Below are 27,137 nucleotides of genomic sequence, written 5' to 3'. Positions count from 1 at the left end.
GAGGAAGGCCAAGATGAGAGTCAACCTCTCAGGACCCATATGAGGAGAGGAAGAGAGCAGCTCTACCATGAACGGGAAACCGCTTCTGGCTTTGCCCAAGTGCCCATGTGCTTCCTGTTCAGCACTGGTTGGATTAATCCTTCACTTGGAGTAGCTGTTTTTCTCTAGTGTCTTAAAGAAAACAAGCAAGACTTGGGATCATTCCATTCATATTGTACCAATACAGATATGCTCCCTACAATACAGGCAGGGATAGAGAGGGAGAGAGAGCAGTGCACATGTGCTAACAAGACATCATGATAGTAAATAACATAATTACAGTTTGTTTTGACAAGTATTAATGGTTTAGGGGCACAAATTTTAATGGTGTGGTAAAACACAAGACCTTGGTGAGACACCTACGCTTTCATGATCTTATCGATGATGAGCAGACAGAACAAAAAACAAAGGTCTTGAAGGAGCGAACATCGGCAGTCATACAAACCTAGATGCATTGTATTTCCTTTTCAAAGTAAATCTCATGCCTCAATTGCATGATTTAAGGCACTCTTCCAACTGAAAGCAGAAATTTGAGAGCTTCAGTATATTCTCATCAAACTGCAACAAGAATTGACAGCATTCACAAAGTATAAATATATATATCTCACATTAACTTTGCAAGTATTATAAATAAATAATAAAAGTAAATATCCAGGAAATTACAAAATGTTCTCAAATATTATTTAAGATAAATAACTGAGCACTGAATGATAAGTTTATTATGAGCATGGACTTCTAAATGGAAAAAAGAAACATCCAATAAGCCTGTTTCATATCAAGATATCAAGCCAAGCAAAATAGCACATAGCTGCCACAAAGCTGGGGGTTTTTTAGACAGAACTGGATAAATGGCAAAAATATTTGTAGCACTCAACAGATAGGCTTGGAGAAAAATCAAAAAGGTATCTCATCAACCAAGGTAAAACTGTAATTGATAATATTCACTGAACCAAAAAGATGATAAACCAACCCACTAAAGTCACAAAAAAAATCAAACTGAAAGTAACTCTTTCTAGACTCAACCTGTACATTCAGCTTTCAGCCTTGTATCTTCCCAATCACCATCCCATCACAGGTTTGTTTTTTTAGACCTAGTGCAAGGTCAAGATGCAAAGGGAAACAGAGGTTCTAAGTCACTCCCTCATTGCACCTGCATCCTGTTTACTCACCTTCTGAGTTAAAAATGTGGTATCTGAAGAAATTCCAATATTGCTTTATACATACCAGAACCTGAATTTATAACTATACAGTTTTCATCTTTGAAGTCTACTGAAACACATTGCTTAAGACATCATGTATTTGTTTAAGAGGCATGAAAATTTTTGCGAAAGTTTCAAATACTTGCAAGGTACCCCTCTCTCACCTAATGCAAGAGAAACCATGGGAAGCCAAAGGCAAGGAAGAGAAAAAAAGTAGACATGCTTGCACAATGGTTTGCAACCAACTGTTTTCAAGAAGCTTTAAAAATTTAAAACTTTATTAAAAACGGTTGCAGTTGGGTTGGTTTTGTTTGTTTTAACTGGCCTCATTTATTAGGTAGTAATAAAAGGGTTTATTACTAGCAGTCAAACTGCTGCCTGGCATTAGAAGCTTTTGTTTGAGGAAACTGCAGTTTTGTTGACTGACCATCTAACAGTTACAAAGATGGAAATTAAAACATAGGACCAAACCCCAAAAATGTTATTTCATATCTTACTGTTTGTAACATAACTTTAGTTGCTTGTTGATAGAAGCAACTGAGGTGAAGAACACCACCAGGTAACAGTCCCAGATATCCAGGTTTACAAAGTCATCACTGAACAGATGCCGCACAGGCCACCTCCAGATGAGACAGGGTGATTGCTGTTTCCCCAGCCTCACACCCTAGCCATACCCTGACTTTATCAGGGGAGGAGACCCACAGGGGCCAGACTCTCCCTCGCTCTGCTCCTGCCCATCCCACCTCATCTCTAGGAGAGGAAACCCAGGTGACTCAGCTGGGCAGGAGCCACAACAGGACTCTCATCTCTGTAAGCAGAGGACCAGATCTGCCAAGACATACTGTGGGGCACAGCCCCATTATTCTCCCAAACAAGAGCAAATACAGTTAGAAAAACTGCTTGAAGCCCACTGACAGTACTGTGCAGTGATGCGCCTGACCTTATTTCTGCTAGGAACGTTCCTCCCTTCCTCATCAATTCCACCACACTTGTCTAATGTTTCCTTTTTTTGCTGTGTCAAATAGAGATAACAAGTTACTTGAGGCAGGGAGCTGTCGAGAGCAGTATAGCTCATCTGGAAAGGGTTTGGCAGCCTGTGCAAAAAATGGAGCAGAGCAGATGACCAGCCTTAAAAACAGGTTAATTTGTTCATAGCTTAATAACTTACTAATTCATTTTCTAGTGTGTCACTAGCAATGCACTTTAAAAATCAGCTTTGACCCTCAAAAAATTCCTTTCTAAAGGCATAAAGAGTTCAAACTTAAGTTTTTCTCCCCTTAAATATTTTGTGAATGCACTGGTAATTTTCAAAGTCTAAGATCTCCAGTACTAATGATGCTATATAATTAAACCTGATACTTTTAATAATTCCTTCCTGAGTACTTGCCTAGTCCAGTAAATTGCTCTGAGTTCAGTGGGATGAAGGTCCGTGATGGCCATGACAACGCATGCGGTCCCAGATAGGCTGCAGAGCAGGCTCTGTGGATAGGCAGGATCTGTGGAGAGGCAGGATCTGTGGAGAGGCAGGATCTGTGGAGAGACAGGATCTGCAAAGCCCCAACACTGTACCCTGCTCCCTGCACAGGACAGCAGCACACACGGTGAGGCTTGTGAGGCCCCACAGAGCCTAATGAACAAAAATAGCCTCTGTATGACTAACCCACAGCTGATCTGCTGCCACGAGTAGGAAGCAGATAGAAGGGTTAGGAAAGAGTGGAGAGTGGCCTTGCTTCCTTTTCTTCCATGCATATCTTTAAAACTATATACTATATACTGCATTTGCTCTTATTTAATGTCATAGGACTTCCTCACTACATAGGCATTCGCACATCTCACATGTCATGGACACTTGCAGACTGCTTGTCAAACCAGCAAGACTGCTGGTCCAGGGTGGTGGTGATACTGAGTGAGTGGGAAGGCTCCTCTGTCTCACAGCACTGCCTTCTCTGCTTTCCTTCTCAGGCAGGATGCACACCAAAGAGCCATCAGCCATGCTGCAGCTCAGGCACTGTCCACGTGCTAAAAGTCAGGAGCTACTTGATGAGAAAGGATGGGAGAGGAACTCCTGAGGGAATGTGGGGAAACAGGAGGGGCTTCTCTGCAATCCAAGTGCCAAACGGTAACACCCATATCCCTTCCTGCCTTGGCAGTCACACATTGGGATGGTCTAAAATACCTGTACTTCCTTTCAAACTACTCTTGGATCTCTCTAATTTCTCACAGTCCTTTGGGGATAAAATTTAAATCCTGCCTGTTCTCACCAGCTCCAATAAGGGTTCCCTGCAGCATCACACAAATGTTAGGCAGAGTCTACTGAATTCAGCCCTAGACCATTGTGGGGCTTAGAGGTGTTTAAAAAGAATGTCAGATAAAGTCCAGAGTAATTCTGCTGTTTCCATGTTTTAAAAGGCAGGTGATAGGATGCAGAAAGTTTGTTCCTGATTTTCTGAATGTTGGATGGAAACTGTTAGTACTACTTTAACTTGGATCATTGCTAAGCACATGGTGTAAAATTAACAATGGAGTATTTAATGCATATTTTTACTCTCCTCATACAAAATTATGGCAGCCCTCTGGGCCACCTAAACCTTATTAATTCCCTGTCATTTCTTCAAAAATATAAACAATTACTTTGAAAACCACCTCCACCTGCCACACTAAAATAATTCATCTTCTGTCTTCATACAACAACACAGAGAAGCTGTTCTATTAATATCCCTCTCCTGCTCCAGGCTGTGTGCTCTCAAAGCAATTCAGGTATACCATTTTCAAAGGAATTGACTGTGAAACAATGGTGACATTGAAGTCAGAAGCAAATTGCAATGTCCTTGAAAGACAAGTAAAGCATGAGCTGGGAGTAAGAAACAACAAAGAGATTCAGCAGAAGGAAATTAAGAAAGTATAGAATCAGAAAGCTAAAAATTCTATGTGTTGATTTATATATTTTTCTTACCCTTACTTCATAAATTACTTCACAAGTGATTTGTCTGATATGAAAATGCCCATTTTCTTTCTGTCAGCTGTTGGCAGCATTTTGAAAACCATCAACAACTTCAGTGGCTTCCTCTTGCTCTCTCCAATACACTCAGATGCTCTTTTCCTCTCTTGACCTTCAAATCTGTAGTAACGCAACTCCAGCGTACATTCCACAGGTCACTTGCAGGCTCAGCAGCCTTTTCACAGAACGCAAAAATGGAATTTTTGATTGTGGCTGTTCTTGACAAAACCAACTGTGCCAAGATAACAGTAAACAAAAACAAAAACAAAAAAATCCTGAGCAGACAGAAGCTATCTCATAATTAGAGCCTTGCATCTACTCAGGCATCAATTAAGTACTCGCGATGAATTTTCATCATTCTTGTGTATGTCATATTTCATCATAACTACTCCACATAAAGCTATGGTGTTTCAGACACTGTATTATGGGGGGCCCAGCTTCATGTCCTACTAAATGACAATCTATGAGCAAAACATCCAGAGAATCTTTTTATACCACCTCATTTTTGCCAGGTTTCTATTCTCATCCAAGCTGCATAACCAAACACAGCTGTTTTGCTTCCATACCCCATTTTGTCCTTCTTTTCTTCCATTGTCAACAGTCCTCAAAGTAAGCTCGAAAAATTTGCCCTTCAAACACAAACACAGGCAGGTAACATGATATAACATAAACTGACCAGCTAAGTAACATAGGGTAACTTCGAGAGACAACCAGCAGCCCAGGACAAAATATTGACCAAAGGAAAGCACTTTGACCAGCCCAGAAGCCAGACAGAGGACTGTTTAAAGAAAGGCTGCAATTTATCATTTTAAATTTTTAACAACAAAGGTTGCAGCCTGAAGAGTCATTTTTAAAATCAAATATGTGTATTCTCATTATTTTCTATTTATATCGATTATCTTGGTGTTTCATATGCAAAGCCACCTTCCCTTTAAATTCATCAGGCAATAGGCAGGAATTGAAATTAAAGGAAGAGGCATTCCTGGCTCAACAAGAATTGAGACTATAAAAGAACTAGGACAGCCACTTCTCAGTGCAAATTTTCTGCCTGTCACATAAAATGCTGAAGACAGAAAGACTTTTGGTAAAACTGTCACTTAGCAAATGCCTCAAGAACATGAAGGGGGACAGCACTTACACCCTTGAAGTAATAAGGCAGGTGAAAAAGAAGAGCTTACCTAACACACAGCAGTGCAGTTCTCAAATTGCCAAATACCTGTTTTCCCAGATTATCACTTTTAAGAAGGCAGACTGCTGCCAAGCAGCATTACACACTTAAGTCTTCAAAACCTGGTAGTGCCACTGCACTGTGCTTTATCAGCTTGCCACAATTTGAGCACCACATCCTACCTGAAAGCTGCATTCCCCTGTATCCTCAAAGGGATTTAACTGCCTAATGCACCATCACACCTGCTCTTACTAAGCTCAAACACCATCAGCCTTCACATGAAGATAGAAACATTTGGAGACAGCTATCATCACAAGGCTTTTCCATTTCAACTTACTCTCATGATGGAATTCACAGCCAGTTACACCTTTTATGTGACCAACTTTAACATATCTTCACTGCAGCACAGGTTTCGTTATGCACAACTTGCTGCTGCTTCAGGGAACCATGTGGGAAGCCCAAGAGCCAGCTCCATGCCTCTGGTAAACCACAACTCAAATAGCACTTCTGTCAGTCATCAAGGCATTTAAAGCATTAGTACAAAAACTCAAAAGCCACAAAATGACTGGCAGAGACAGATCAAGGATGTAACTAATATTCAAGATTGCTGTAAGTGAGGGGATCTATTGTCTGAAACTGCCCAGACTGTGCAGGAAGTCAACCTCCAAGACAATGATCCTGTCTCTAATGCACCCTGGACTGTGTGCTTAGCCTGACTCTTCCACAAGGATTGAGGTGGCTGCACCCACAGTGCTGTTAAAGGCAATGTTAAAGGCTGGACTACCAGACAATTTGCCTCAGCCACAAAGCTGCATTCCTCTGTGTGGTGAGCCAACTGGCTCATGCTTGAGCTATGCAGCTATGGGGATAACTCAGGAGAGGTCAGAATAGCTAACACAGTATTGCAGGCTTAACTCAAAAGACCTACAAGTGATTAATCCATACAAAAGCAACTAAGATCATGCTCTCTGTCTGAAATAAAAGCTGTTATTTACTAGGCCAAGACAAAAGAAACAATGGAACTAAATGAAAGTGGCTTTGCCAGATAATGTAAAACAGAAGGTTCAAACTTCCAGCTGAAATGCACTGTTTCAGATACTGAAAACTGTAAGAAGTCGTTGGGCTGACACAGAAACAACAAAATCTAAAGTACCTAATTTGATGTCCTTCATTAAATGAAAAAATGAGTATCCTAAATGCCTCCTAGTTCCTGGCTTTGCTCGACATGTCAGCTTAGAGCAAACACCTTGAAGACAACGTGGCCTGTGTTGCATACAGACACCTCTGTCCCTGCATTGTGCTGTTCCTTTTCTGCAGAAGTTCCCTGTTATTTGATATGCACAAGGTAATCTCACAGTTTGGCTCTCTGCAGTTGGAAGTGTGGCAGGCAGCTGTGCCAGGCACTCTTGCCAAGAAAGTATTCTGAGACACCATGATAATAAAAATGCATCAAAGTAACAGGCTTTTTTCTTCTTTTATATCACTAAGTACATAAGTCCAGGCAGGGCTTTTTGGGTTCTGCAAGCTTAAAGGATATATACCCAAAGTCCCTAAACTGAACAGGAGACTGCCAAACATGCACCCTGCGGTCCTCTGAAAAGCCACTGTAAATCTGCCATCATTTACTGTTTAATGCCTATTTTGCCCCCAGTCTGTTGAAAGATATCCACACAGATTGCAATTTTCCTGCTCTAGTTCTGGAGTAGATGATGTAAGAGAGGTCACTAATAGTCCCCAAAAGAACTGCACATGAATATATATATTTTTTTAATGTATGTATGTAAAAAAACCCTACTGAAATAAAATGGTTTAGGATGCCATCTTTAAGTGACAATGGCTTAGTTAAAAATAAAATTTAATCAGCCTTAATGTTGACCAAAATATCTTTTCTCAGATTCCCAAAAAGGCAACTAGCTCCCTTTAATATGGATGAGACTGTTGCCAACTCTGAAACTTACTACCACCAATTTCACTAGATTCTGCTGTTTCCGTAGTAAAACAAAGATTTTTATTTAGGCCAGAATATACTAAGAAATGGATGCCGTGCAGGTGTTTGCAGAAGCCCTTCCAGTGCATGCCCAAAGAAAACATGAGCAATCCACTCCTAACTGCTTAACTGTGTCTGCTCAACAGCAGCTCCCACTCTTATTTTTCAAGTTTTAAACCTCATGTCAGGAAGAGCATATCTGCTTTATACTCTCTGGGCTGGGAATTCAGAAGCATCTTTCATGGTTAAGCTCAACATGGATGCAGGAAAGAAGGGACAGCAAGTTAATATCAAGCAGAGGCATCCTCCACTACCATTAAATGCCATCTGGGTGTAGTGGATGTGCTAACAACCTGCAGATTTCAGAGCTCTCACATGGATCTCCTCAACTCTACCAGCTATGCAGAAAGTTGCCAAGTAGTAAATTCATGCTGTTCAGCTCAGGCCTGCCTGCCAAATTAACATGAACACACAGAGTTCCCTGCCATGTGCAGAAAAAACTTTTTTGGGTGCCCAAACTGGAAAATCATGTGAACCAGGGACAGATGCTACAAGGGTAACAGAGCAAGCAAGCTCACAAGAGTGTAGGAATGGGCAGGACACACAGAACAAGTCCTTCCAGCTGCACACAACTTTATAATGTCCCTTCACTGTCCCTGAGGGTATTCCCATTTCTACTTGCAGTAAGCCCACTCATCCCAGTGATGCTGGGTACTTGGAGATGGGTATGTGAGTTCATTCCTCCTACATCTGTGCCTGATTTGTCAAGATTGGTGAGCCAGCCTTCAAAACTTCAAAAGCCTGTCTGTCAAGAACACAAAGCCAGGGAAATGAAATGTGTAAAGTTTTGGCCCAAATTGTGAGTAAGACAGAAAATCTGGAGTTACTGAAAACTGACTGAAGCTGAAATGGCTACAGGATGTTACCTGTAGTTAAAATACTAACAACTGCACACATATTTACTGAGGAACTACATACATGGTTTCCTTCTTTGATTTGCAGATGTTTCTTCTTTTTCCAGAGTGTTAAAATTTTGTTTGAGGAGAGGAAACAGATGCTAGCTGTAACTGTGGCACCTTTCCAAGGTGGAAAGAAACCATTAGTGAGGCTTCCACAGGCTTAAAGCTGAGTATGTCAGATCTGTATTGTCTGTGTGCATGGATTAGACAACACCATCACTGCAAGGTTTCCAAGTGCTGATGCAAATGTAGACTAGTGACTGACATTAAGAGCTGGTGCCTTAACATTATTTTTGTCTCAGTCAGAGCAAATGGAGTCCTAAGCAGAAATCCCACAGCAAACAGCAATATGGACAATGCATGAGGTCCCAGGTCAGACTTATTTATATTCTTGTGCTTCAACCTCTGAGCTACTGTTCCATGGGAGGGGAAGTTCTGCCCATAAACACAAATTTGTTGAAGAGGGTTGAATATGACACAGCAACAGAACTGAAAAAGAAGAAACGTAAAAACTATGGCCAAATGAATAGAAAATGATGCCATTATCTATCAAAACAATAAAACATGGACAAAACAGGATCAATTTTAAGTATCAATAATAATTTCACAGATTTTCTGAAATAAAACCACAATTCTAACAGAAAATAAAAAAAAAGGCACAAAACTTAGAGAATTTCTCTAAATCACTTCTTCCTTGTTTTATGGATTTATATAAAAACAGCAAAAGCAATTAATCTGGTCATTCAAGTCCAGGAGGCCATTTGGTAGAAGGGATGTGACTGTGAGAACTGAGAAGCATATCTGGGAAAAAATAAAAGAAGATGCCATAGGAACACCATTTATAGTTGTTGGAAACAGACAGAGTACCAGGTTATTTTAAACTGTGGAGCAGAAGTGGAGGCATGAATATGAAGATGATGATAATGTCAAACTAGAGAGCATCTTTATGATCTTGATAGATAAATATGTCCAGAAGCAAAAAATAATGTAACTCGCATTGGAGGGTAAGGTGAAGGTGAGAAAGACCAGAAATAATCAATCAAAGCTTCGCCAGAGACAGCTGTCCAATTTGTGAAATGTGGCAGAGGAAGGCACTCAAAGGATATTGTGAGGGGATCACACATTCATGAGAGAGTAAGGAGTGAGAGATCAGTAACCTACCATAGGGGCTGAGAGTGTGAGTACATGAGAATTCAGTCAGAGCAGAGGGAGCAGGACTGCTAAGGGAAGTGCTGGTGTGGCAGTGAGGGATGAGTAGCCCAGAAAGGCTGTGTGAGTGCCAGACCAACACAGGGGAGTTGCTAGTGGGAGAGCAGCCAGAAGCAGAAAGGCTGTTATGGTAGAACAGCAGAAGATTACAGACACACCCAGACTTACTATACCTAATATCAGGCATTGCCAGCTTAGGAGCTCAGCTACTTTGGGCTTCCTGGCCCCCTGCCCCGGTCAAGGGAACAACCACTGTGCCTCAGAAGGTGGAAGGACCTCCCTCCTCAAAGTGCCCCCTTCTCTCTGTTCAGCACACATGGATTTTAGGAGAATTACTCTCCTGACTTAGAAGCTTAAAACTACCTTGGATGAATCTCAGTGTGCCTGTGGTATCATTCAGCAAAAAACCTCCAACAAACCAAAACACCCACAAGCTAAGGAAGAGGAATTGTCTTTTCTTTTTTTTACCTAGAATCCTATAAAGGAGAAAATCCCTCGATGCCTGACACGGTGCACCATGGGGCAGCCAGGGGAACTTTTTTTGCATTTCAATCACTCTTCAGCAGGGAGGTAATGAAAAATGGGCTTGGAAAAAGTCTGCACATGATCTTGGGCTGTAAAGGAAATCTCTGCTTACAAAAGGTTTCTGAGTCAACAGAAAGACAGCTGTGAAGCCAGACAGCAGATAATTTGACCCAAGGACAGCATACAGCCCAAGAAGGCGAGACTGCAACAGAGAAACAGTCTAAGCAACCCAAAAGCAACAAGGGGGGTGGAAAAAAGGGAGAAGGAAACCTGAAACAGTGACCTATAAATACAATCATTAGCTGTAGGAAAGCATTGCCTTTGGCCTGGGAATACCTGCACAGGGATTACAGAGAGGAAGAGGGAGAAGGGGGAGGAGAGAGACCAGCTAGACCACATGAACATGAACTTGGTTGTAAAGTAACAGACGCTTTTCTTTGGAAAAATACGCAAGTTTAACAAGATAAATACCAGTACATGGCCAGAGCCTGCTGGCAAGTGTGAAAACAGCATTTGGAGCAGCTGCTGGCTTACATGAAGGTCACAGTGTACCTGCAGCTGCACAGCTGAGAGACAGGCAACATCACAGGCAAACCAGCCAGCCTGCTCCCATTCTGGAGGCTCCTGCTTCAATTCAGGATGAAAAGGCTCATGCACTCCCAACTAAGTCTGCCATACATTCTTAAAATATATGTTGCCTCAGAAAACTGGAGCAACAATTTTAAGGGAGTGGAAAAAGTAATGTACAAATTATTAAAATAAATGGGAAAAGACAGTATGCCCTAGCAAACATCAGACTGGCTTTCTTCTTAAATATTCAGAAAATCAAAACAGGCAATGAAACAAATAGCCAGATATTTCATACAGACATGTTTCAAAAATTGAGAGATAATCAGTAGGAAAAACAAGGAAGAAGAAAATAGTATGTATGATGACCTTTACTTGTAATTTAATGCTTGTTCTTGTCAGATTAAATCTTGCTTCTCTTCCCTCCCCCCCACCAAAATGCTACTAAGAAGGTAAAATACCTACTTTCCCTGTCCAGGAAAACAGATGCAGCTGATCTGTTCATTCCATATTTGTCATTTAATCTATCTGTTCATCAGACTACAGCATCAGCCATCTTGCTAATTAACTCCTTTCAACACACAGAAATTGAAAAAGATTAAAAAGTCACCCTGAGGAAAGAGGACAAGGAAAATGGGAAGATGAATTCCAAATTTTGACACTGCAATGAATAATACTTTAAATATTCTGTATTTTCAAATCACTGTTTTGCCTCAGATGACAAAAAGATGCAAGACTTCTATAATCTGTCAACCAACTAAGAATAAAAGGCAAACCAAACAGTTTCAAAGGATGCAAAAACCACATCTCTTGTCTTTCCAGGTAACTTTTTATTCTGAAATACATTTACATCTCTGCATGAGCAATAACCAGGAAAACACTCCCAGGTCTAATTACAGATCACCTTATTGTACACTGCTTCTTAGTTCCAGTTTTGAACACACAAGCATTTATATTTTCAATAAATTAAGAAAATGTCTCAGGAATTGTAATAATGTTTCTACAGTACTAAAATCATTTTAGGAGATCTGTTGCAATATTTAATCCATACAGATGTAAAACAACATTTACCATGATTAATCAATGCAACTCTCCATTCTCATGAAAGTGCAGTTCAGATCCACCCAAAATACTGGCTTGCAATGCCTTACAGTAAGCTGACCTTTTCGCTGCTTCATGTTAGATCCATTCTGCTAGAGAAAGCTGTAATTTCCCCAAATCAGGTACAGTCAAGTCAGATAAAAAAGAAATCAAGACCCATTTGGAGTATTTGACTGGGCTAACAGCTACCCAAAACTACTCAGGACAGTCTTCTAAAACATGTCTCAGGAACATTCAAGCACTAAAAATTTCAATTAGTGTTAATATCAATAAAAGTTTAACCTGGTGACAAAAGCTCTTAACGTTTTCTTTCCTATTAATTGCGAACATGCATAAAGAATGCTAGTCAGATAACCGGGATTTTCTGTAAATCCTACAAAATCACTAACAGCATCCACACAACATATTAGTTAAGACCAGCAGCTCCTCCTACCAGCGCATTGGGAAACCGCATTTAGTCTTTGCATCAATTCTTCTAGGGCCATTTCTTCAATTTTCAGCCAGCATCTCATTCTCAGATAAAACAAAAAGAATCCACAGCAAACATGCCCCCCTGCTCCAAGGATAAAGGGAGGCAGGGGGAAAAAAAGCCCCAAACTCGACCACTACAGCAGTGCTTCTTGGCCGTGCATTTATTTCAATTGCTCCGCACGGATTCCGGCGGCACAAAGGGCGGCAGAGCCCACGTTCCCTGCTGGCAGCGCCGGGCTGGGGCAGGCGCTGCTTGAAGCCAGAGACGTGAATGTAAATGACAGCAGGACGGCTTAAAACTTCTCTCCCCTGCGCTGCGTGAGGGTTTGCCCGCAGTGGAGTCCTCAAACGCCGAAATTAATGCAAAGCGTTGATGAGCCGACGACGTATCCCCAGCCTCTCCCAGGCTGCGGCGAGCGCTGGGATGGGCTGCGCTGCATCGAACGGGGAACAGCCGGAGCTCGCAAAAAGCCCCATCCTCACTCACGCTTACGTGAACGCTAAGGCTCCTCTCTACCTTCTCGCTAGTGTTTGCTGCCAGGGTGTGTAGCTTGAAAAGAAAATGCCAACGCGATTCTACTCTCACCAGCCCGCATGATGCCTCCACGTCTGGTTTGAAATGATCGTTTTCGAAGGCTGACGACTTCAAATTTCCTTTAAACACTGTCAAATTTGCTTTAAACACAGCTGTCTTCTGGACTATTTGGAGGAGTTGGACTGCTTAAATGTGCCACAGCAGTCTTATAATTCTGTGAAACCCGTATTTCCGCAGAAACTGTACTACCACCTTAGAAGTTTTAGACTCAAGGATCAGGATCTATGGATCCTTCAAGGTGTATGGAGTATACACAACAGAACTGCTGCAGAAGGCAGCCACGAAAAGCAAGGCTCATAACCAGTAAACTTCCACTTGCTATAGAGGGTACAGTAGCACTGGAAAACTTCTAGGGATACAAAAATCCTACGAGACTGAAAGCAGTACAATGCTTCTCTATTTGACTGCTCTACACAGACTGTTTTAAAAAGTTTCAAACTATGAGGCTTTTAGCACTTTTCAAAGGTTATCTTGATGCCTACTAAATCTCCTTATTAGCATGTTTTTGCAATGGTCAGCTGAATTCTCCCACTTTTCTAATCATCCCCCTCATCTAATCACCATTCTAATCTATTGGTTTTACCTCCGTCCTCTTATATTTTAGCTATTAAAATAAACAAAGAGTTATCCATGGCTAAAAGAAAACGGGATTTTTTTTCTGTATGCTTAAAAATACTGCTGTGTTATTAAACATTCTTTTCTACAGATTACATACAGCAGGGAAAAACCAGCCTTTTTCTCAGGAAAATAAATGGAAAACTATGATGACATGTTAATAACTCTCAACAACAGTATTAGAGAGGGCATGAACTAAAAATAAAGTTTGTAGAAGGACCCATCAATCTTCTCCCAATAAAATTAAATGGGGTAATGAATTTACTACATTCCTTTATATTATTTTTACTCAGAGTATGACAGGTCTACATGTCATGTCTACATGTATCATGTATGTTTCCAGTTCTATATTAGTAGGAATGACAAAATGAAGTCTTCAGTCAAGCTTTTCCATAGTAAAGTATTACAGGTGAAAAACAGGATCTGCAGGAACATATGCAAAAAGTATTTTGTTTATCTGGCTGCCATTTAAGCCTGCATTTTTAAATAGGAACAAGTGATGTACAGCAAGACCACAACTACCAGGCCAAGCTCTCTTCACTCAAGTGGGGAACTGGAGGAGCAAAGGAACAAGAAAAGGTGTGCGAGTCTGCAGGTGCATATGGATAGCTGAGGCTTGTTTTGAAACAAAGGCTGTGCAACAGAGCATCGCATCCAGAGACAGCCCAGGAAGAACTCCAGATGTCAGACAGTCAATAGGATTTGCTGACTGCAGTAAGTTAAAGGCCTAAGATGTTTTAGCATATGCAGAACAGCACAGTTCACTTGTAGGATTACACTATTTCCTGGTGCAGGAAGAAGTGCAGGAGACTTATTCATAAGCACCTACTGCAAGAGAAGATGCCTGTTCAGTCCCAGCTTTCCTTGTGTGTCCTGCCTCAATTCAACAGTAATTTCACATTTTCCTTGGAGAATCAGCAGACTTAATCAGTCATATGTGTGTGTGTGTGTGTATGTATCACAGAATCACAGACTATTCTGAGTTGGAAGGGACCCATAAGGATCATCAAGTTCAACTCTGAAGTCAATGGCCCACATAGGGGATTGATCCCAAGACCCTGGCATTATTACAACCAAGTTTTAACCAACTATGTGTGTGTGTGTGTGTGTGTGTGTGTGTGTGTGTATCTATATACACACACACATCTAAGCCAGATCAGTCATATATAGAGAAATATAGAGATATAGATAGATACATATATCAGCCCAGATATGCTGGGCCATATATCATAAGGCCCATCTTTCCATGGAGTTGCTCAGTGAAGTAACAATTGAAAAGCAAGACATAAATGTAGTGATGAATTTTATCACATCAGCCAGTCAAATTTCAGGATCACATGCACGTAATAATTTAGACTTGTACAAAATGAGTGCTAGTTAAACCTAAGTTACACCAACACTGCCACTTTATATATACTTTCTACACCTTCAAATGAATTCAAAACATGCAAGGCATGAGCAAAGCATCAAAGTAAAAGGCTTAGTTAGCTGGACTTAAAGTTAGTTTACTTAAAAGTGGGTTATTTGTAATCATGTACTTGTTTAGTCATGTTCATTCATGAAAATCAGGCACCCTTGTCTTCCTAAGAAATTTTGCCATAGCTTCTGTACTGAATGAGACAGAGCTAGAGTATTTTCAAGATACTTAACCAAATGTGGGATTATGACCTCTGCTCATTTGAAATAGGATCACCCATGTTTTCATGAACAACCTTGTGTCAGAGTAAAGAAACAGACCTTACACTAATTAAAATCAAGTCTTAACAAGAAGAAACAACTGAGCTCTAGCAACACAAATCAAACTAGTATCTAACCATGAGCTACCTAAGGAATCAAAACAGTCCTGAAAACACAACATCAGTATATCTCAGGGACAGGCTACTGCAATTTTCACTTTCTTCAAGTTTGTACTTGATCCCCCACACTCCTGTAGGGAATCATGACAATCATAATAAGGAGTTAAACATGCCATTTCAGTCCCACAGATCCCATGCCAAATTAAAATCTGATAGTAAAAGGATGGTTGTCCAATTCTAGCACTGAGAGCCGGCAAATACAATAAGAGATGTTGTCATTTTTCAGACACAATATGATTTTTTTAATGAAAAATTCAGGCTGCTTTTGGAATTCTGAATTTTAACTTTTGCTGGTGGATCACCTTTAGCAAAATATCTTCACCAGTCCCAGGCAAGCTCCTTCTGCAACAGAGGAATTCATAACAAAATTCAACACACAGCCTTTCATCAGCTCAGCCTTACATGTTTAAAATGCAGTAGAAACATTTTTATCAAATGGTCTGTACTCCCATTTCTTTCAGTGAAACTGCGAAGATAAGCAAGGAGCAAATGCATTGCAGAATTTAATCAATCAACTTCCACAGCTACATGAATGTAATATATGACCTGATTTGTATTGACTTTTTTCTAAACTTCTATTGGATCTGAAAGCCACAACAACATTGTTTTTATCCTTCAGTACTCTACTTTGCTCTGGTTTTGGCTGTGGTCTTCAGCAAACCCTGTTCAAGCACAGCAACATCACACAGCTCTAATTTTCAAACAGCTTCACCCAAATAGCTTTAACTAATTTTTAAAGAAATAGTAGCTATTTTGAAAATATTGCAGAAGTAGCACACAACTATCCACTCATGTAGGGTGCCAAGCTAGTAACCCCAAATTATTAACAAGTAATCACGAAGTGAGTTTTGCTTCAATAAAAGACACTTTCTACAATATACCTAAGGATTTCTCTGCTACCTTTACTTTGATCTTACATCAGTCATCAGTGAGTTCCAAAATCTAATTATGCACTGTGTGAAAAACTGTTTTTGTTTAAACTACCTTCCTGAAAGTTTTCTGTGTGCCCCAGTTTGCCTTTTGTGAAGTAGAGTGGAAAAAAAACCCCAGGAAATAAACACTCTCTATTCACTTCCCCAGGCCATTCATGACTATACAGACCTTCACTGTAGGTGATATTATGTCTCCTCCAAATGCCTGTTTTCCAGACAGAAAACTTCCTACAGTAATTAGTTGCTATTTGTACAAAAGCAATCCCGTACCTCTGATTGCCTTCACCGTTCCTCCACGTACCCTAATCCTACTCTAACAGAGACAAGAAAACTGGACATGGTACTCGAGAAGTAAGCACAGCAGAGATTACAAAATGACAGGAGGATTTTGTTGTTCTTAGTTTCCCTCTCAGCAGTTTGTAGTGCTCTGTTTGCCTTTCGGACCAACACTGAGTGCCGACAGAGCTGCTGCTGTTTTCAGGGAACTACCAACAGTTAGTCAAGGTCTCTCAGTGAGGGGAACACCCAGCTTATGGAATAGCCTTGTCTTTTCTCATATGTATCACTCTCTTCAAACAATTAATTTCACCTTCTCTACTGATCAGTTACTTAGCATCACCAATTTACCCTCCAACTGTTTGCATTCAGCATTGAATTTTACTATTTTAAATAGATATTTTCACATATTTGCAAATTTTATCTTTACAAGCTTTCTGTCCATTTCCAACTCATTTTGGATTATGTTGAATAGCTGGAACCCCTGCAGAAATCCCTGCTTTGCTTCACCCCCTCCACCCACAGAAAACTGACCACCTAAAGCCACTCCCCACTTCTTGTTTTTTAATCTATTATTAATCCACAAGAGAGCTTCCAGTTTAACCCATAGGAACTTAGTTTCTCTAAGACCCTAAGAGCATCTGCAGTAGAAGAAAAGCTACAGAATACAAAGTAGGACACAAGAAATGAAAACACATACAGGTTTCCCTGCTGTTTTGCGTGGGCCCTACCACATCGCTTGTGGCAAAGGGAACAGGCAGAGCATATGGATGTTTATGACTGTGCAGCTGAATCCTCTGCCAAACATCCCATACTGCTTTCTAGTGATACCACATGGCCAACATCAGGCAGCCAAGTCAGCACGCTCTTTTCTGGATGGCCCCAACATCACGTGCCACTCTGTAAACTGTGTAAGCAGTGAAGCTACAGGCATCCACATCACCACTGCTCTCTAAGGACCCTGCAAACACAGACAGAAAGACTTACCTACGCTGGGCTCCTGCAGAGAGGGAAGAGACCCATTGAATGTGGTTTTCATAAATCTAGGTCCTCACAGGTCCTACAAAAAACTTCCACATACACCCACTGCACAAGAGCAATACTGATCCACAGCCTTAAAGAAAAGGGGAAAGAAAACAGGACAGTTGATACGAAAGATCCAAACAGAAAATGCATTTTTAACATTTCAGCCTCCTCTTGGCACCAGTTCTTTCTTCATGAAGCAAAGGGATTTTTCCCTTTTATTTCTCTGAATGGCTGAGTTCTCTTGGTAATCAGCCCAGTTAGGCTTTATTATGTAAAGCATCTGGGATTTGAAACTGGGATTCATAAGCAGAGATGGCAGTATTCTGGGTTTGGCAACACCTCACTCTTTCACAAGGAGAAAATTGTTCCTAGATTCACAATCTCAAGGAATACAGAGAACCTAGCAAATCCATGGAGGAAGGGGACAGAGGGAATCATAGTCTTTTCTTCTTAAAAACTTGATACTCAAATACTTATAAAAAGGCAGAGTACAGGCAAGGTTTGTTCACATTGGGACACAGACTAAAGATGCTTTCAGATGTGCAGGAGCATTTAACAGAGGAATCCCATCAATATAATGCCATATTAATATATAAATATACCAAATCTCCATCAAGTCCTCAGATTCTCCTCAATCTCAATAAAACTTTCATTTGAGAAAGTAAGTGCTGTACAGGGGGAAAAAAAAGTCAAGCACCTGCTCTTCATGCTCCCTCATCTGGGATGTGTCTTAGTTCCACCTAGGGACCAGACCAAGGTGGTAGCCAGACCAAGTACTCAGAAGTATGGGAAAAGCTTCACCCTCCCCCTCCTTTCCATTATTGCTCAGGTCCATGGCTGAGAAGTAGTGGAAGGTGGATGAAATGCAACATACTCATCTCTACTTGATGGCCTCTTTCCAATGTAGCCCAGTCTTACTACAGTCCAGCTCGCAGTACTTTCAGGCTTCCCTAAATAGCTTGCTCTCTCCCCTCTTACTTGCAATCTATCCTCGCCTTAAAAAAACCCCACCCAACAAACAAACATAAAACCCGAAACCAAAACAACCATCAAGATTAGTTCTTAAAACTTAGTGTAGCCACTAACTCTTTCATATTCTGTATCTCTGTTTCACCCTAGAGCAGCATTCCTCATACTTCTGTGAAGTTTTGTCTTTAGGCTCTTTAGCCTAAATTTACTTTAAATGATTGACCAGATGACAGGTTTCAATACTTTCTAGCATAACAGGCAGGGTTTTTTTCCCCCAGATTCTCTTGCTTTAATGAAATGTCATTTAAATCTCTTCTATGGGTTTTCTGTGTTTCTAAAGAGCACCAAGTTTCTTAGTAACTGCTTCATTCAGTTTTCTTCTTCATTGCCCTTTTTTGGCAATGTGTGAGTAAGTAATGATTGCAGAGCCAACAGGCTTGAAAGAGTTTATTTAGTTTAACACCTCCAACTGCCCCCGCTCAGCTGAGGCTGCTCCAGTCTGAGGAGATAACTATCCAGATGTACCTACAGCTGCACTCCTCTAAAAGCAGGCGTGGCAATAAATGAATGAGTGTTGCCTTTTGCCAGCGCAGTGCCAAGTAAGCCTCTACCTTTCTAAGTTTACTAAAAGATCTTTACAGATGAAGGAAGTACTTCCAGTAGGAAGTCAGGAAGACTGAGGGCCAGAAGCATAAAGGTGAGCAGGGAATGAAGTTGCTGCAAACAGAAGTAATATGGAAAGAAATGAAGCATCGCTTCACTGGGGCACTTCCACATGTATGTCATTATCATGGCTGGGCTTCGCGAACAAAGATTTGAGAAGGGCTCTCCCCACGTGGGTGTGCCCTTCCAGCCTGCACAGTGGATTTTTTAGGTGAGGCACAGCGTGTGCAGAACTGGTCCCACTGTTTAAGTCCTAAGGTCCATTTGCCACGGTCGAGTGAGCTTGGACAGTGACAGTGAAATCCTCAGGACTAGAACCTACAGCCCCCCAGTATTGCCAGGAGGTCTCCTATCCAAGTACTAACCGGGGCTGACCCTGCTTGGCTTCCGAGATCTGACAGATCAGCCATCAGGGTGGCATTTAACTGCCACATGTACGTATAGTTAAAGGAAAGGCTATACAAGGGAAACTACTGCAATCCCTAAAGAAATGGAACCACAGTACTTTTAATATTTTTTTTTAAAGTGAGTATCATGAATACCTCTGGTTTTAGAAGATCAGATATTGAAAGGTACTACGATAATTAAATAGATGGCAGAGTATGGATGCAGAGATGTCAGAGTCATATTCTTCCACAGGCTTAGTATTATGCATGTAAATGCAGAAGTTAAAGGAATCCAGAAAACACACATCTTTTGTCTTCTGTTGTCAGGATGACTTTCTTTGCAAACAAAATGCAGGATGAAAGATGATAAAATTAATTTCTTCCCTCCAAAAGTCTGTCCACATGTTTTTTAAAGCTCAAACCTTTGAGGTCTCCTATAAAGTATCAGACTTTAAATCAAATCCTCTGTGTGTGTTCAGATTTGGAGTGTTACAAGTCTAAATTTTATTATATGCCCTACTTTGCAAAAAACCTTATTTCAAAAGCTGTACATGCAAAGTTCAGCAGGTCTACAATTCAAGAGTTAGGACTGATTTAAAACACTGAAACAAAAATTTCTCTGTAAAAAAAAAAGTGATATTTAACAGCCACTTGTAATGTTAATTTTACATACAATCAGCAATATAAAAAGTATTCAGAATAAAAAAGTAGGGTATTTCCAGGACCATTCAATTTGATTACACAGAATAAAACTGAAGCACTTACCCCTGAGGAACAGGCTGACAAGTTTTATCACAGATAAAGGACACAGTAGAAGGATGTCAACTTTAATTCAAGCTTTTTTAAATCACAGAACCATTTAGGCTGGAAAAGATCTTTTAGATCATTGAGTCCAACCATTAACCCAGCACTGCCAAGCCCACACTAAACCGTGTCCCTAAGTGCCACATCTACATAGCTTTGAAATGCCTCCAGGGATGGAACAGAATGTATCTTAAAATTTGACTGCCCTTTTCCACTTGTACATCTTTTTAAAAGTAGCACTCAGTGGAGCTTTAGGGTGACAGGAAGCTTCTCCCTTTTCAGAAAAGGAAGTCATTCAATACACAGGGAATGCACTGAGGACGTGGGAAGGTTCAGTTTGTGACGGGTCTGGCTGAGCTGTCTGTCCACTGCTGGCAGATGTGCTGCCCCAAGACTCTCTGCTGTTCTGCCCCGGGTGCTGGCCTCCTGCCCAGACTGCACCTCAAGCACCACTGAAGGACTTGGCTTTCTTTTGATGCCAAACAGGAAAACTTAGGTCTCAAAAACCATCTAGAAATAGGAAAATAATTTCCAACAACCACAAGGGTATTTCTCCCGCAGCTGAAGAGGCCAAACCCCAAACAAGATCTCAGCCTTGCTGCAGAACACTCACACTCATCACTAGTCCTTCAATCACACCTTTGCATCTTTCACAACAGAGCTCGAAAACATCTCTATATGTTTTCTTACCAGGCCTACTGCCCCATCTATTTTACTGCAAACTATCCTCAGTTAGTAAAGTAGCATTATTTTCTTATTTGTATTGATGGATGCTTAATACAGCAGATATCATCAAAAGTGGCAGGAGAATGCAGGTAGGGAGAAAAAAATCCCCCTGAAAAAAAGGTTTTGCAGACAATTACAACTTTTTCATTTCTTTACAAGCAAAAATCACTATGTCTAATTCACAATTTGTTTTTCTTTTTAATTAGAAAATGAAATAGTGAACATTTTCAGATCCCTTTTCCCCCTCCCCCCATTTAATATTCTTCACAGAATACGGTACTTCTTAAACTAGCCAAATTAAATGGATCTTTCCTGGGAGATCGCCTGCACAATACCTCAGTAGATGAGGGAAAATGACGTTCAGTTTATAGTTCTCTGCTTCATAATGGTAAAGTTGTCAGAAAGGAAAACATCACCTAGATTTCTTTACCTTGTACGCCACATCCAAAACATCATTTCATGCTTTCTTGAAACAGAAAGATTGTATTTTTGCTGTAATAGGTTTATGGAAGTAATGCTGTAACCTTTCTTGAAGGACGACAGACCTGACTTCTTTGGAAAGAAAAATGTAAGCCAACGTGTACAGCTCCTTGTTCTTCTGATTAAAACTGCTGTTACTTTCTCTTATTTTCCCCACTTTCATTCTTACAGTTATTTCCAATCCATAACAAGGATTCTCTTGCCAGTGACAAACTTAATGTCTAGATACTTCAAAAAACCCCATCAAGACCATGATCAAGAATTGGCTCCATAAATCCACAAGGATTAACACAGAGGGACAGGCTCACAGAGAGACTCATCCTCAGAGTGCAGTACACCATTTCCTGCTCCAATTCATGAGACATGTTTGTTTCTAACTCTGTCCAGTGCTGTCAGCTGAGCTGCACAGTTATTGGTAACTAATCTCCAAGATACACTAAGTGCTGCATCAAAATATCTCTGACATTGGTATTTTCAACACCTGCTTTTTAATCATGCTGTTCTTGCACTGTATCTGTTGTCCAATGAGTCATGTTCTGTTTTATAAGATCTAATCAAAGTAGAAGTGATATTTCCGCAAAATTTCAGGTTTATACTCTTGTTGTTTCTGAGCTGCTTCAAGTTGGTTTCTGCAAAGTTTTGCTCTCAGAGTTCTTCTCTTTACAAGACCAGTTTCAATAGGCTGACAACTACTCACTCCTTCTGCTGCCAGCTCCTTCCCAGAGTCTTAAAACATCAGTGCTGTCCTGTCCTGCACTTCTGCCACTTACCCCTCTGTGTTTACTCATCAGATGCAACTACGACATCAAGATTGAACTGCAGCACAGAGCTCTGTCAAAAGCTCAGTGTCTGAATGCCTGCTGAAACACAACTTGGTACAACCTGGATGTGCTGATTGAAAGGCACATCTAAAGGCCAGTTTTGGTTCAGTTCATCAGATAACACTGAAAAAAATTATACCTTGATAAAAAATTCAGAAATACACAAAAATTTCCAAGCCAGTAAAGGAAAAATACATTAATGTTCAGACAAAACCTACATCATCTCACAGTATTTCATTGTACCTGCTCATATACTTGCCATTGCATATAATGCTTCTGGCATGATTATTGTCAGGATATAGATGCCTGGAAAGAACTCCAAGGAAAGAAGGAATTATGGTATCACATGGGAGCAGATGAATAATGGACCAGTCTCCAATCATGTTCCTGAATACTTCATGGCAATGTCTGGATCTCCAAAGAAGAATGCTTTGATCCTCTTCTCCATCCCCACTCGTGTACCCAAGAGGAAAAACATGTTCAGGGTTGAACACTGTCACTGCATCAGCAGAGCACAGACAAGCAATAGGGAAAATGGAGAGATTAGTGTTATGAAATCTAATTTAAAAGCACAATTCCAAAGGGCAGCATATAGAGGAGTCTTGAGGATACACTGGAAGGCCTCACTTGAAGCTTTAGCTATAGCCCACTAACATACATGAATGGAAGTCTCTTTGACCCCTGCAGACTGATCTGTGTTAGCACTCCCCCAAGAGCCCTTTGCTTCCTTCAAGATCTCAAACAACCCTTTAGAGCAAAACAAGACAGGCAATAAGGAAAGAGTCACTTTTGCATCTGTGGTTATTAGTATGGTTGAATCCACCGTTGCTTAGATCCCCTGCTACAAAGCAAAATCATTAAGTAACTTGGGCTGGAAGACGCTATGGAGTAAAGTCAAAGAAAAGCAAACAGTAAACAACCTAGGAAATGTTTGAAATAATGTTATCAAAAACAGAAGCAAGAGATTCTTCAAGTATACAAAACCTTTCTGTAAAACAAAGTTACATGTGAAAACTGTTATCCTACTTCTTCTTTCTAAATATCACATATCTCTTCACTGTCACATGTATGTGCAAATGGGATGTCTTGTAAGTAATTAGCAGTGGTGCAGTGGGCTGCAAGCAAAGAGTTTTCAAAAACCAGAAGTAGTTATTAAATTGTTTAACTACAATTTAATTGCTTTCATGGAATGAGGCAGCATGGTGTTCAAGAAACTGAATTATTTGCTTTACAATAGAAAAAATGTTGATGTTGTCTAGGTTTTTAAAAGCATAAAGCAACAAGGACAGGTAGGATAGGGTTTGGAAGATAAAAACAGGTTGCAGTTATTCATGTTCTTTCATTCTAATTCTCTCCCTTTCCTTCTGATATTTGCAGGAAAGTATTTAAAAGTAAAGAGTAGTCTCTTATGGAAAAGACAGTATCTGCCTGCTCAGCCCACCTCCTCAATCTCCAAATAGGCTCAGTTTGTACACAGAGCACATAGACCATTCTAATGCAAAATTACTAACTTAGAGTACCCAAAGCAAACAGTAATAAAAGAAAGTCCATGAAAACTTCCCTTCAGCTCTTTTCTAGAGAAAGAACTCTTCAAAAAGAGGTACCTCAGCAAAGACCGACAACATTATCTGTAGGGGGAACACAGCAAGGTCTCAGGTTCAAAGGTGGTTTAAAAAAACAAATACAAAGGCGTAGTGAGTAAACTGATATAATTTCATGTGAACAGCTGTCTCCTTTTAGAAAGGCAAAGGAGTTTATGAAACATCTTAAAACCTATTTTAGGAAGAAATCCTCATATAGAATCACTGCCAGATGTCTATAATATTTCACAAGCTACAGACAATGTTTTGTCAACATGCATTGTGTTTTTCCATACAGCCTAGTCTTCTCAGTACTGTATTTTTCCAATATATATGAGAAACCCTTTTATGAACAGAAAGACAGTCACAAATGTGACTTCTACCTCGTGTACTTTGTGACCAACATACATGCATGAAGCTGTGCTAAATGTACCTGCTGCAAACCAATACTTGCTTTACAGAGTTCCTCTTTCTTAAGTTCAATAACACAAGTAAGTTTTAAATTAATTCTTTCTGATATAATTACACAACCACGCTGTTGCATAGATTTATTTTTGGCTGGAACAGTTGAAGCTACTCATAAGCATCACTAAAATCTTCTAACATTATATATGAAATCACAGTCCTCTCACGCTCAGAGCAAAAATACTCATCTATGAGAACAGATACATGTATCCCATATTGAATTACTTACACAAAATACAAATAAAACAATGTCCTGCCAAAATTCTATTATAGAGCAAATGTACCAACAATTCCTTTTAGCAGCTCCAAAAACCAGCTAAGAGTGCAATAATGTACAAACACCAGCATTGAGCTTTAACAGGCACAACATTAAAAGTAAGTGTTCAGAAAACTAGATGCTGTAAGCAAATATTTACACACACATGGAGAGTCCATGTTTAGGCTTGTAAATACCAACCTTTTTTGTTGTTCTGTCCAAAATCCGTAGCATGTTGCACATCTCCTTCAATCAGGCATTTTATGTGAGAACAGCATAAATGACACAGCATTTGAGAAACAAACGTAGTCAAAAAGTCCAAGCGTGCATGTTAAACTCTTCTCAAACACAGTAAAATTGAGAGGCTCAGAGCAGTGCATTTGGCTTTTGCAGTGAACTTGTTACCAAGGAAACCAGCAGCTGCAGGTGTTTTCCCATATACCAGGGAATGCAAATTCAGCAGTGAGATTACTTGTCTAGTCAGTATTTTATTCACAGGGGGGTTTTTGTATCAGTAACAAACTATTTCCCAAACTCTGTTAGAAGACCAGACTGCATTAAAAATAATTTTAAAAAGCTTGCTCTACACAAGCTTGCTCTACACGACCTTACCAAGCAGTTAACAGTATCATTAAATGTTTTCCTCTTTACCCTTCAAAAGTGACCTCCCCGCCTGCTTTGTCTCCTTCAATAAGTGTGCAAAATCCATCTCACATCGTGAGTTTTCATCCTAAATAGTGCTCCAACAGCTTGGCAAGGCCCCAGCTTCAAAGAAACAACAAAGACTTGAAGGGGCAGGAATGCCTATTCTGAACATATGGCATAGCTTTACAAAATTGTACCATGACTGATATGATTCATGCTTCTCAGAATGAGAGTATAAAATACAAATATTTAATAAAAACCATAATGGAGATGTAAGGTAGAAAATTCACTTTCAGTGCAGTTCTTCCAGACGACATTAAACCTGTAACTCAGTTATGCCTACAATGTTTACTTCTCATTTATGCAACAGGTTATCAAGGCGATATGTATAAATTAAAATATGGACACTGCATTTTTTTTAAATTAGCCCCTTTTCTCATAACATACCAGAATATTTACCATATTTTCTGAGCTCTGAAAGCTTTTTTCCACTTGTCCTCTTTGAGTGTTATTGATTCAACAGCAACATCTACTGGGCATGGAAGGGCAAGATTCAATTTCTTAGAAGAGTTTAAAGGGCCAGGCATAGTAGCATGCAAGACTGCCTGGTTTTCAAGGACCTGCTCTGTAGCTCTAAGCAACCTTGGCAGAAGCAACACTGATGTGGTTTCTGTAAAATCCTCACCTTTTGGGCGTGTTTCCTTGGCAGCAGTTAATCCCAGGTGGCTTATTTTCCATTAAATCCATCATTTTCAGTGTAGCTGTTTTTCCCCAAGATGATTCTTGGATGGAAATGACAGGTGTGACAGGAATACCTCACAGCCTTTCCCTCCTTTCTCCACACACTTAGTCATCAGCAAAAGCACCTTTCCTTAGGTGTTGGTAAACCAGGTCTCACAAATCTGACAGTGGAAAGTTTTAACTGGCAGACTCCATATGCAATAACAAATTTACTTCCCTCTTCTCTGTATAAAGACTTGTCCAGGAATGGTCAATGGAAAACATATTAGTCTGTTCAATAATTAGTTTAGATGACATTTTAAGACTATAAGCAATAATCTAATTATGTGCAATAAATAATTTTAAAGAACCACAATTTTTCTTATGTATTCTGTGATCAACAAATAGGCTTAAGCAGATCTGATAAGCTGAGCTGAGAAAATAAAACTTATCACTAAGCAACTTAAATTGCATGTACAAATTAAATTAACTCTCTTCAGCCTCTAGGAATTAAAACAAATACAATATTTATAGCTGAAGGAAGAGATTCTTCCTTTGACAGCTGGCCATTTAACCAATTCTAGTCAACTCTAAACTAGCAGTATTTTCAACATACAAGAAACCCAGCTGTATCTGTGTGTCCAGTCTTCAGCTTGTACCTGAAAATAACAAAGGAATTGCCAGATAGCTGTGTTTTCAGGGGTGGAAAGATTCCTAAGCACCTTCCTTGTGGAAATAAATACTTGCAACCATAGTAAAAAGCAAAACTAGAGTTGAAAAAAAACCCTTAATATTTTATTTCATTATTTTCCATTATTTATGTTACCAAAATACCCTCCTCCTGTGCAGTGACTGACTTTCTAAACACTGAGAGTGCATTTAATTAAACCCAGCAAATCTGTACATTTGCATGAAACAGGCCTGAGTAATTCCTCAGTGCCAGAGGCAATCACTGAACCCAACACCGAATCTGGTATTGGCTGGAACTGAGGCAAAGCAATTCATTACCATGACAAACAGTCCAGCACAAACGGTCCGGTAGGAAGCCAGTGAGTCTGCCTAACCCTACCGAGTTTTACCCTACAGATATGTAGATGAT

At 40.1% G+C, this 27,137-nt stretch overlaps 1 protein-coding gene across 9 annotated transcripts in view; it reads right to left on the bottom strand.

Annotated features, from left to right (window-relative positions):
- Positions 1-27,137, bottom strand: part of MCF2L (MCF.2 cell line derived transforming sequence like) — a 154,321-nt gene that overhangs the window by 109,141 nt on the left and 18,043 nt on the right. Inside the window, exon 1 of one of the 9 annotated variants that reach the window (XM_071570238.1) lies at positions 24,875-25,042. The exons of 5 other annotated variants lie outside the window; for them this stretch is intronic. In XM_071570238.1, the coding sequence (XP_071426339.1) occupies positions 24,875-24,965 (91 nt within the window). In that variant the 5' untranslated portion in view covers positions 24,966-25,042. Of the gene's footprint in view, positions 1-12,185; positions 12,579-17,484; positions 17,606-24,874; positions 25,043-27,137 lie in introns of those variants that run through there. 3 more of the 9 variants (XM_071570410.1, XM_071570326.1, XM_071570645.1) reach the window with 3 other exon arrangements.

The sequence above is a fragment of the Pithys albifrons genome, chromosome 1, assembly GCF_047495875.1.
Source record: "Pithys albifrons albifrons isolate INPA30051 chromosome 1, PitAlb_v1, whole genome shotgun sequence".
NCBI lineage: Eukaryota > Metazoa > Chordata > Aves > Passeriformes > Thamnophilidae > Pithys > Pithys albifrons.
The sequence above is the reverse complement of the archived record's forward strand: the minus strand, read 5'-3'. Positions and strand labels throughout refer to the sequence as shown.